The following is a 12,629-nucleotide window of genomic DNA, read 5'->3' as shown; positions in this document are numbered from 1 at the left end:
CCCTCGAGCCTGCTCTGCCATTCAATGCGATCATGGCTGATCATCCAAATTCAGTACCCTGTCCCTGCTTTCTCCCCATATCCCTTTAGGCTTAAATATATCTAACTCCTTCTTGAATATATTTAATGTATTGGCCTCTACTGCCTTCTGTGGTAGAGAATTCCACAGGTTCACCCTTCTCTGGGTGAAGAATTTCCTCCTCATTTTTGTCCTAAATGGCCTACCCCTTATCCTTAGACTGTGACCCCTGGTTCTGGACTCCCTGACCATCGGGAACATCCTTCCTGCATCTAGTCCTGTCAGAATTTTATAAGTTTCAATGAGATCCCCTCATTCTTCTAAACTTCAGCAAGTACAAGCCCAATCGACCCAATCTCTCCTCATACGTCATTCCTGCCATCCCAGGTATCAGCCTGGTGAATCTTCGCTGAACTCCTTCCATGGCAAGAACATCCTTCCTCAGATAAGGCGACCAAAACTGCACACAATACTCAAGATGTGGGCTCACCAACCACAGCCTTGTATAACTGCAGCAAGACATCCTTGTTCCTGTACTCGAACCCTCTCGCTACGAAGGCCAACATGCCATTTGCCTTCTAACCGCCTGCTGCACCTGCATGCTTACCTTCAGTGACTGGTGCACAAGGACACCCAGGTCTCGTTGCACTTCCCCCAATCTATTGCCATTCAGATAATAATCTGCCTTCCTGTTTTTGCCACCAAAGTGGATAACCTCACATTTATCCACATTATATTGCATCTGCCATGCTTTTGCGCAATCACCCAACCTGTCCAAATCATCCTGGAGCTTCTTGGCATCCTCCTCACAGCACACGCCCACCCAGCTGTGTCCTCTGCAAATTTGGAGATATTACATCTAGTTCCCTTGTCTAGATCATTAATATATATTGTGAATAGCTGGGGTCCAAGGACTGATCCCTGTGGTACCCCACTAGTCACTGCCTGCCACTCGGAAAAAGACCCGTTTATTCCAACTCTGCTTTGTCTGCCAACTAGTTCTCTATCCAAGTCAATACCTTGCCCCCAATCCCATGTGCCTTAACTTTACATGCTAATCTCTTATGCGGGACCTTATCGAACACCTTCTGAAAGTCCAAATACACCACATCCACTGGTTCTCCCTTATCTATTTTAAGAGTTACATCCTCAAAAAATTCCAGTAGATTAGTCAAGCACGATTTACCTTTTGTAAATCCATGTTGACTTTGTCCAATCTTGTCACTGTTTTCCCAAGTGCTCTGCTATGTCATCTTTTATAATGGACTCTAGCATTTTCCCCATTACTGATGTCAGGCTTACCGGTCTGTAATTCCCCATTTTCTCTACCACCTTTTTTGAATAGTGGGTAACATTAGCTACCCTCCAATCCATGGGTACTGTTCCAGATTCCATCGAATGTTGGATGATCAGCAATGCATCTACTATTTCTAGGGCCACTTCCTTAAGTACCCTAGGATGTAGATTATCAGGCCCTGGGGATTTATCAGCCTTCAATCCCATCAATTTCCCTAACACCATTTCCCTACAAATACTGATTTCTTTCAGTTCCTCCCTTTCATCAGACCCTATGTTCCCCAACATCTGGGAGGTTATTTGTGTCCTCCTTTGTGAAGACTGAACCAAAATATGTATTAATTGGTCTGCCATTTCTTTGTTCCCCATTATAAATTCCCCTGATTCTGACTGCAAGGGACTGACGCTTGACTTCACCAATCTTTTTCTCTTCACATATCTATAAAAGCTTTTACAGTCAGTTTTTATGTTACACTGGGAATGGGAACATTTAAAGAACTTACACGAGGGCTTCTAACTCTCCATGTAATATTACCCACCCCTTTTCCACAGTACAGGAAACTTTGGTATCCGGCACTGACGGGACCATGATGGTGCCGGTTGATTAAAAATTCCAGATGACAGAGGGTTATCTACAGACGCTATTTAACAAAAATAAAAAATGTGCAGTTTACAGTAATTGGCAGATCGGAAGAGACTACTGGCAGCACGGGAGAGCCAGACTCCTGTTATTGAGGTGTTCGGACTTCCGACAGCACCAAGAAGCCAAGTAGTGGCAGTTTGGAGAACTACCCCCACTGACTAACTCGGCCATCGCGGGAGACTCGGACTCGGCAACACTTCCGGTTATTTTGAGGTGTTTTTGGAGTGAGAATTTTGCTGGGTAATAAGAGAATTCTGGATATTTAGGTGCCGTTTAAATGTGTGTTTCTTGTAGTTGAATAATCCAATCTTTGCATTACCTGATCATAAATATAGCCACGAACACCAAGTTTGCAAGCGTCTAAATTTAGGATCTGGCTAACGGAGTTGGTTGCACAACACTCTCGAGGCCAGGGGAAGTCAGAATCTGAATGGGTTGCTCTGAATGCAGAGTTGTGCTGAATCCAGTCCCGAGGTCCATTTACACCACAGCATTTATTCTGCAAGGAATGAAGAACAAGTTGCTTCAGTTACAAGATGGACATACCGTCTATATTATGCTTTGACTTTTCAGAAAAAGTCTGTTCCATAGCTGTTGTAGGCTCCACCCACCAAAACAATTCCCACATTGAGAATAGATGGCTTTTTCCTCCCAGATTGGCTACTCAATAATCTAAACAGCTAGCAAATTGAATTTTTTTTTGTACTATGCAGACAGTGTGATTTTGCAGTTAAAGCAAGCTAAACACAGCAGGTTTCTTGAAAACTGGACAAAAATCTCAGAACACCAGTGCTGGAAATACACAGCAATTCTGAAAACTTATCCTTTTCAAAATGAAAACATTTGACAGTTCAATGATTTGTCAGAACCCAGCAGCAAAAAGATAAGCCGACTAAAAAAAAAAGTGGAAAGACGAAAGAGTGGGAATGAGGAGACGAGCTGAACTAACAAGCCACAGGGACAGGATCACACTTGCAATAGAAATTGATGATCCACAAAAGGACCGTCCATCTCATCTCCCATTGCCAATGATCAGTTAACATTTCAGATGTAGACCAATCTTTCCAAATACCAACTTAGTGTATATCCAGCAGTTTCCATTCTTTTGATCAACAGTGTAATTTTCTCCATTAATCACAATAGTGTCACAGGTTCTTAGCCAGAGATAAAGACTTACTTCCCCAAGCCCCATATCCTGCCCTACAATGTGTTGGTTATAGTACCAAGGTTTATTCCCATGATCTTCATTCAAACCCCCACCATCTGGATCTTCAATGCCAATAATACTATAATTTTCTCATCTCTACTAGAATTAAATGATCCCAAATGCTCTATACATTCCACCTAAATATCATTTACTAGCCGACTGCATCAAGATACACAAGTACTTTTTTCCTCCTGCTGCTTTACTTACATCGGGCATGAGACGATTCCAGGTATCAGTGAGGCCGACATAGTTTCTGAACTGATCATCATTTTGCCAGTTTCGGTTACTATACAACTGGAGCATTTGCTTGAGGAAGAAGTTTGGAACAAACTGCAAAGACATTTTTTTTGGAAAGATGTTGAAAAAAAATGCACAAACTATTTTAATCTATTGAAAAAAAAAAAAATCCAACAGAATGGACTTCAGGTACAAAAGGACCACATTTTCTGGCAAAGAAAACTAAAAACAACAGGACTCAGTATCAGGAAAGTCACATTGATGGGCAAGGCCCTGCATCAGAATGGAGTTCTGGTGTAGGATTTTCCCAGCAAGTGTTAAATTGAAACTTCCTCAGATGCTGATGGACCTTGTGTATTTCAATCATCTGTAACTTTATATTCTGGCCAAAGGGAAACAGGAGAGAGTGTTCAAAAATAAAGCTTGGTGCAATGCATTGGCTTTAAAAAAAAAAAAAACACGATACACTTGTCTAAAAGTCAGTAGACTTTGGAAGAACAGTTACTACAAACTTATTTTGTATCAAGGTAATTCATTGAACAGGATACAAATCTTTGATCTTATGAAAACATTGAAGGCTGATGTTTTACAAATGAGTGTATGTAACCTTATAGAATTAACAGCAAGGAGGCATTATGGGAATAATCTCATGCATCATTCAGACAGTGTTGGAACTGCAGACTGGATGTATATGGAATCTAAAGGCTCCTATATGTATATCCTGTAGCAAGGCCAGTCACAATTATTGCATTGACACAGAAAATACAAGTCAAACAGCATCCATTTCAGGTGCAGTTCTTCCAAACAGAATTCTCAGAAGAGGTTCTCTGCCAAAAAATTTTTTTCGCTCAGTGAATTTTCAGTTTTATTTCAAATTTCCATTTTTCTTTTTGATCTCCAGTAGTCAAGCCTGCTGGACACCAGCAAATCCAAGGAAAATACTTCAATTCTAAAATACATTAGGAAATAGCACTTCTGCAAGTTCGTAATTCACCTGGTTACTCAGGTCTGAAAATTGTACTCAAGATAAAAGGGATCAGTATCCCAAGTAGACCTTTCCCCACCTTGGGCAGTCAGTAGAAACACTACTCCCAGGTCTGTTACTCCATGGAAAGATGGAGTAAAGCTTCCTTAAACCTAACAATTTGCCATTATCCTATAGCACCAGTGCTACATTTCTCTCCTTGTCCTTTAGTTATCTTTATGGCTTCCAAGATTACCAAATGGAGTAAACTTGTGCAAAATAAAAACCAATCATGATCCACAATATCCACTTCAGATTAGGACTTTGTTTGGTTAGAGTTGGATTTGACTAGTCAACTGCAGTTTGTGATCCCATCTTCAGCAATGAAATTAAAATAGGGCAGGTCCCAGTGAACACAAGAGAAAGATTACTTACAAAGTCCCTGTGTGTTGCAGCTATGATGCAGGAGGCAACTTCAAAGATGTAGACAATTAGCATCAAAATAATGTACTGAAAGAGAACAAATACCAATAAGGACAGTGGCTATGGACAGGTTAATATACATCTTAAAACTGAAAGGACAAAAAAAAAGTGTCTGCAGATTTTTTAGTCAACAGCAATGCTACTCTGATTAGCAAGCATTATACTAGCAAGCATTATACTGGCAAGGTTAATTGGTAGCCTTTCATTCCTTCAAGAAAAGGGGTGCACTGTTTCATTCAAACAGGCACCCAGGGGCTTAAATTCCATTAACTAGTTGGGTGTGTACCACAATAACTTGTTCCAATTGAAGCAATCACACGAGAAAGAGAATTTAATACATCAGAACAGTCACGTGTCTAAAGTGTGACTATGTTCCTTTATTTTAAAAAAATACCCAACATGTAGTTAATATTGATTGGAACAGTCTAGTAAATATGGGCAATTATCTGGGCATGTGACAGTACTGTTCATTAAGCACCATATCGATGCAGAATTTCCAAAAAGGCTGCTGTTTTAGTAGCAGTCACAGTAAAACCTACAACTAGATGCAAAACAAAGTTCCATGCCAGATTCAAGGGAACCACCCCTGGGATGGGTTTCAGGTTGGAATCGATCCTTACAGTAATGGTTGTGGTGTAGGAACGGAGGTTCCTATCTGAATAAGGTATTCGACTCGATGAATCAAATCAACAGGTTTTAATGAACAATGAAGTTAACAGGGAAACTACAGGAGAAACGGTATACAGGTCTAATCAGCTTGCTGGGCACTAGACGACTGCTGGAAGCTGACGTCATCGCGCCACTGCCAGTCACGTGATTGGCGTCACGACGTCATCACGTGGAGTGCAGGAAAATACAATACAGTAGTTAACAGGCAGTTTAAAAAGGTGCAGTCTGCGGTTGCACTACACTGTAGTTAAAGGGATTATTACTAATTGTTCTGAGACCCTTGGTGGCTCTGCCACAGTGGCCTGATTTCTTTAAAAAATTGTATGATGTTATTCCTGGTCTTGCATTGGGACAGGCAAATCTATTGTTGAAAGCAAGTAATAAAATTGGTTCATAAATCTCAAACCCGTTAGGAACATTCAAACTTACTGCTAAAATAACTTTCTTCGCCGATTTCATGATTCCAAATATACCAACTGTGCTCAGCACAAACAGGCAGAAGCCAACAAAGAGTCCAATCCAAGCGGCAGCAAAAACATCATCATTGTTGGCGGCTGAAAGTAAAGGCCAGAGGCCATGCTGGTCCGAAACATGGAAGATGCATTCAGCGGTCAATGCAATGCCACACAGCTGCAAACAGGATAAAAAAGGATTAATGGACAATTTTTAATTATGTGCATCTCCCCATACAAATGGGGGGGGACATTAAATTTTAGGACAGAGGCACTTATTAAAAATGGACTGAACTGGTCTTCTGATTTGCAGCTGAAGAGATCAGCTATGTGAAGAAATTGCAACGTTAATACTAGGAAACTATCCAGCATTCAAAATAGTTCTACTCAAATTCTATAAATCAAGCAAATTATTCATTTCTTGAATTCTCATGCAGTTCAGATTTTGCATTGGCTTTTGAGAGATTAGTCAAGAGCTTCGCTAGACTAGTCATGAGTATCAGTGGTAAATGCCAGAGGGCGTGCAATGCATTAAAGCAAAAGAACACAAATACATCAGATATAGTTATGATAAGGCCTGTGTAAATGCTCATTCGTGAGCACATTTATTATTTAATTCTTTCACAACCTCCTCTCCATCCCACCCCCCAAAAAAGAGCATTTAATTTCCAATGGGTGAAGTTTAAAAGGCATGGGCCATAGGGAAGATATCATGGCCATGTCTGATCTCGTCCACTCATACACTTTCCAGCAACATTTTTGGATACAGAGTCCAGGAGAATTTACCATTTACAGCACCCATTACCGTTACCATGGCTTAAATCAGCTAACTCGGCCCACACATCACTGTTCTATATATATTACCAATCAAGGCACTGGAGGTGTAGGTTGTGAGCATTTATAACAATCCTTGCCCATATTAATGCTCATAACTAGTTCCAAGATAGGGTCCCTACACCCTTCATTAAAAGTTTGTCTATACAGATTTCTACATATACTGTTTTAAAAATTAAAATTTCCTATACAAGATATTTTAATCCACAAGTTCAGAGTCTCAACAGGTGTAAAAGAGCCATCTTTCAGCTACTTACAAATTATGAATCTATAGTTACCAAAATATCATGGGCACAATGAAACCTTGTGTTCAAACAGTTAAAAGATGCAAACATAACAAGTTATTGTTTTGGCATAGACATTTGTTATTTCAGTTTCCTCCTTGCACACATTATACATCAAGGGTTATAAAAGGGATCCACCCACTCCCAACCAGCAATTGGGGAACACAACTGCAGTTTCATATTAAACAGTACCAAGAGGTGTGTGAACTTCATTTAGAAGGCAACTCACTGCCACACAAAGACAAAACTCCAAGTCATTAAATTTCCTGAATAAATAGGAATGAGATACATTAGAGGCCTCAGATCCACAAGTCCACTCAACCAAATGACAAAGATTGTATTGTCTTCTACCCAGTTTACATGTTAGAAGGTTTACTTCCACTATCTGGTTAGGCATTTTCTTCAACAAGGCAGATTGATACCTACAATACAAAACTGGGAGAAAAATTTAAATCCACATCTTTAGTAGGAGGAGGATTTAAGATTAGGTAGACTCTGTCAGTTAAGTTATCTGGGACAGGAGGGACATTGGAAACAGAAATGTTCCTTTGAAGTATCAATACTGTCCCAGAGGGGGAAAAGAAAAAAAGTGTTGGCAGACCTCAACTAGGAAGAAACCTGGACAGAAGTCAGTATCAGGCACTTAAAGCATAATAGGCTTGATACAGTAACAAAGATTTATTAGGGTTTGGTTCTGGAGAATTGTGCAATTCAATGTTAAGAGAAACAACTCCCCTTTCAAACAAACTAAGTGGAAGAAAAAAAAAGTTACAAGGGAGCTAGTGCAAACTGGCCTGCAAACCATCCTGGCCAAGGTGTGCAGCTTTTTGAAAAAAACTAGATCAAACCGGTTGGTCTGCTGTAGGGGAAGCTCAGCCCTATCGCACTTGGAAGAAATCTGGCTTGAAATAAAATGGGGGGTAATTTTAAGTCAGCTCACATAGACTGGGGTATAATACAAAGGTCTAGTAAACTGGACTACTTTGAAGTATGCAATACAACTCATTGGAATCAAGTATGCAGATGTTATGCCCAGAGGCCTGGTATGACTGGAATCTCAGATACTCGTCAGGCATAATATCCTGAGGTTTTGTTTAATGTAGACCGCTTAAAAATAAAGACAAATGTAGTAGCATATATTCATCATATGTCAGTCACCAATGAATCGGAAATGTGAAATCATATTGAAGCGTCTACAAACAAGCAAAAATGTACACTACATGAAAACTATAGGAAAATACACGTTCCTATATCAGGGTATCTAAACAGCTTCCAGTGCCATTCTCCTCAAACAAAAATTTGAATACGTTTAACATGAACTCATAATTCAACAATTAAACCAGTTTAGCCAATACTTACCATGATGACTACATTTCCAAAAATGAGAAGTCCTTGGAAAACCCTCACTTCAGTACTTCCTTTAGCCATTTTCTGATCACCTAAAATAGCAAACAGGAAAAAGACTAATTTTAAAATTCCTTTAAATCTGGCAAATTAAAACTACCAATCTGAAGAGGATCAAATCTTGGAAGAAATGGTGCACTGTAGTTTTCAAAATGTAGCCTATATGCAGAGATGATCTTCTGTTCTTGAAAATAGTATAGCTCAAGTTTTTGAGCTTGCAAATAGTAAAGGCCAATATATTTACCAGTTTAAAAAAATCAAAATGCACAAGTCTGATCATCTAGACTAATTATTTGTATTCATACACCACAAAGCTTCAAATCACAGTTGAGTTTGTACAGCATGCATAGCCACTATTCTGCAAGTGCACACAAATCACAGCACTGTTGCCTCACAGCGCCAGGGACCCGGGTTCAAATCCGGCCTCGGGTGACTGTGCAAACTCCACAGACATTCTCCCCGTGTTTGCGTGGGTTTCCTCCGGGTGCTCCGGTTTCCTCCCACAGTCCAAAGATGTGCGGGTTAGGTTGAGTGGCCATGATAAAAAAATTGACCCTTAGTGTTAGGGGGGATTAAATACGTGGGGTTACGGGGATAGGGCTTGGGTGGGATGGCTGTCGGTGTAGGGACCGGGTGCTAGGGTTTGGATGATCAGCCATGATCTCGTTGAATGGTGGAGCAGGCTCGAAGGGCCTACTCCTGCTCCCATCTTCTATGTTTCTATGTAACTCAGCAAGTGCATTGCCATACAAAAAGTGTCAGACCACATAGATCCCAGGTTAAATCCTCGATCATGTTGAATTAACGGATCATAGCCAAGGCAGCGATTGGCACACTTGGAGACAGTGGTTAACATGCAGTCAGTTAGTTAGATTCTACAACAACTTGCATGCCTTTGACGTAGTTAAATGATCAATGGCTCGTCACATGTTTTCAGACAAAACGTGACATTAAGCCACACAAGGGGATAGTAGGAGAGATAACCAAATGCTTGATCAAAAAAGGTAGGTATTACAGAGCATTTTAAAAAAGAGGGGTAGAGAGGCTGAGAGGAGAAATTCCAGAGCCTCAGGCCTAGGTAACTGAAGGCACGGCTGGCAATTCACAGAGTGACAAAAATCAGGGAAGGCCAAGAGGCCAGAATCTGTCTAGCTCTCAATTACTACCCACCGCCCCTTCAGGAAATTAGGTGTCTGGCAATCTCAGGCAAGAAAGAGCATCAGACTTGACCATGTCCAAAATGGTCAGATGGCCTGCTGATTTACTTTCCAGACAGTTTATCACTTGGGCAAGGTACCAGAGGACAGCCAAAGAACCATAGCCAACATGGTCCAACACCTCCAGGGAAAAAACCCCCCCCCTAAATTTGTAGTCAAGAAATCTCAGTTTGACCAGCAGACAACTCAAAATAAAGCCACGCTTCACATTACTGCATCTTATACAAGCCACTATGAAAATATTTAGCCATGATGTGGAGATGCCAGTGTTGGACTGGGGTGGACAAATGAGAGAAGTCACAACACCAGGTTATAGTCCAACAGCTTTATTTGAAATCACAAGCTTTCGGAGCGCTGCTCCTTAGTCAGGCATCTCTTCACTTCACCTGACGAAGGAGCAGCGCTCCGAAAGCTTGTGATTTCAAATAAAGCTGTTGGACTATAACCTGGTGTTGTGTGACTTCTCACATCTGAAAATATTTAGGGTCTACATTTCCACTAATTTTGGGGGGGGGGGGGGGGGGGCAGAAGGAAAGAGTGGAGATAGAGCATAAAGAAGAATACCCTCAGTCAACTAGTCCTGGGACTCAGTGAAGTAACTAACAATAACCAGCCCCAGGACAGTGACATCGTAGCACAGAGAATTCAACCCAACACAATTGTCACAGCAAAAGGAAAAATATCTGTCATATTGGGCAGAAACAACAAAAACCCAAAACAAACTCAATTGCTACTTGGCCCTAAACAGACAATACAACATGGCTGAATACCTGACCATGGTAAAGGATAGCAAACTGAGAAAAACCTTGACAATGTACAGACTTAGTGAACATAGCCTGGCCATCAAAAAAGGCAGACACAGGCAGACCCGGCTGCCAAGAGAAGACAGGATATGCTCTCACTGCAGTCAGGGAGTGGTGGAGACAGAGATGCACTTCCGCACAGCTTGTGGAAAATATCAGGACAGAAGGGAGAATTTCTACACAAAATTCACAAAAATATGCCCTGAATTCAGAAATTTGAATGACGACCAAAAACTCCCATACCTACTAGGGGGAAGAGAAATTGTGTAACTTTAGCAGCACACTATGTTACAGCTTGCCATAAACAGAGGGACAACCATTAAATCTAAGAAAAAGAGTATATACAAATTATATGAATGTATATTTATACACTCAGGGATATATCTGTTTATACACTGTATGGATAGATCTGTGTTTATGTGTTCAACCATAAATGTTTTTCGATGCTTTGGCAACATAAGATGTACCTTGTCATCATGCCAATAAAGCAAATTGAATTGGAATTTGATTCCACTGGAGAACAGGCACACTAGAAACCCATCCCCCACTCCCTTCACATTCCCTTGTCCAGAATAAAAGTGACTGTAGGGCCAGGCCATTAGCTGAAGGGTGGGAACAACAGGTTTGGCAACATTCTTGAGAGATGAACACCAACATTTCAAGTCATCACCAACTTAGAAAAAAAGGAGTAGCAACCAGCCATTCATAAAATCATTTATTGTAGCACACCAAAGAAGAAAAAAAAGACAAGTTTGATTTAAACCAAACGCTCACCCAAAATTAAGCAGGACTAAACTGACGTGGTTGAATCACAAGAGTAGGTCGCTGACAGCCACAAGGAGAGATACAAGTGTGCCACACCCAGTGGGTGTTATTTATTTCGCCGACCACATACTGACAGTGAAACAGGGCGGGTTTAGAGTGCGAGGGTATTTGGAGAGAGAGAGAGAGAGACACACACACACATAGGCGCAGAACAAAAACGCATTGAAATACCACAACAAAGTTTTTTTTCCTCGCAAAGGGTTGGGGGGAGGTGAAAGCAAATAACAGTCCAACAGGGTTTAATAGAAGTTGATGCAACAGGAGTTTTAACCACTTTCTACACCAACCTCCCGAGTTATACCGCCTGCAAAAAAACCACCCCCCCGACTGGCGCCCCAGACATTTCTTAAAAAGCAGAAACTGCTCACAAATGATATAAAAGGAACAGAATGAAACAAGGGGGGGGGGGGGGTGGAAACCTCGATCAAACAGCAGAACAAAGTGAGAGACAAAGCGTATGGATCTCGACTGAGCTGAGCTACGCTGCCCATTTCAAGACACAGTTACCTGTCTGAGCTGAGCTCCAGTCCGTGTCTCACCTGCTCTGCCGCGGGAGGAGCCGCCAAGACAACTTTTAAAGGGCCGACGTGTCGTCACTCCGGGAGCCCAGTGATTGGGAGAAAAGGGCTCGCACCTGCGCGCTATGCCAACCCCACCCAGGCCACACCTGTGCAATGTTTTTTTTATTTTAAATTTTATAAAAAGAAAATATAAATTTAAAATTCTATTCCATGGGGTGATGATGCAACTCCAGTCCCCGCAGCTCCCACCGATGCGCTCCTTGCGCTCCTTGCACTTGGCTTCCGCTTGCTTCCGGCGAAGAGACTCGAGGTGTTCGGCACCTTCCCGGATGCTTCTCCTCCACTTTGTGCGGTCATGGGCCAGGGATTCCCAGGTGTCGGTGGGGATGTTACACTTTTTCAAGGAGGGTGTCCTTGAAGCGTTTCCTCTGCCCACCTGGGGCTCTCTTGCCGTGCCGGAGCTCCGAGTAGAATGCTTGTTTTGGGAGTCTCGTATCGGGCATGCGGACAGTGTGACCTGCCCATCGGAGCTGATCGAGCATGGTCAAAGCTTCGATGCTAGGGATGTTGGCCTGAGCGAGAACACTGACGTTGGTGCGCCTATCCTGCCAATGGATTTGCAGGATCTTGCGGAGGCAGCATCGGTGGTACCTCTCCAGTGCTTTGAGGTGCCTGCTGTACGTGGTCCATGTCTCTGAGGCATACAGCAGGGCGGGTATCACTGCTGCTCTGTAGACCATGAGCTTAGTGTCGGGTTTGAGGTCCTGGTCTT

At 41.9% G+C, this 12,629-nt stretch overlaps 1 protein-coding gene across 1 annotated transcript; it reads right to left on the bottom strand.

The window, feature by feature from the left end:
* Nucleotides 1–2,204: 2,204 nt before the first annotated feature.
* Nucleotides 2,205–11,927, bottom strand: LOC147107321 (uroplakin-1b-like). Its single transcript, XM_086006227.1, has 6 exons — nucleotides 11,844–11,927; nucleotides 8,447–8,526; nucleotides 5,947–6,147; nucleotides 4,801–4,875; nucleotides 3,372–3,494; nucleotides 2,205–2,456 (listed from the first exon to the last, which is right to left on the bottom strand). Exons 2-6 carry the CDS (start codon nucleotides 8,513–8,515, stop codon nucleotides 2,220–2,222), a joined length of 705 nt encoding a protein of 234 aa, XP_085862353.1. The 5' UTR covers nucleotides 8,516–8,526; nucleotides 11,844–11,927; the 3' UTR covers nucleotides 2,205–2,219.
* Nucleotides 11,928–12,629: the final 702 nt, after the last annotated feature.

The sequence above is a fragment of the Somniosus microcephalus genome, chromosome 14 (genome assembly GCF_052327205.1).
Source record: "Somniosus microcephalus isolate GS21.2 chromosome 14, FLI_Smic_1.0, whole genome shotgun sequence".
Classification (NCBI taxonomy): domain Eukaryota; kingdom Metazoa; phylum Chordata; class Chondrichthyes; order Squaliformes; family Somniosidae; genus Somniosus; species Somniosus microcephalus.
This window is presented reverse-complemented; position numbering and strand designations above follow the sequence as displayed.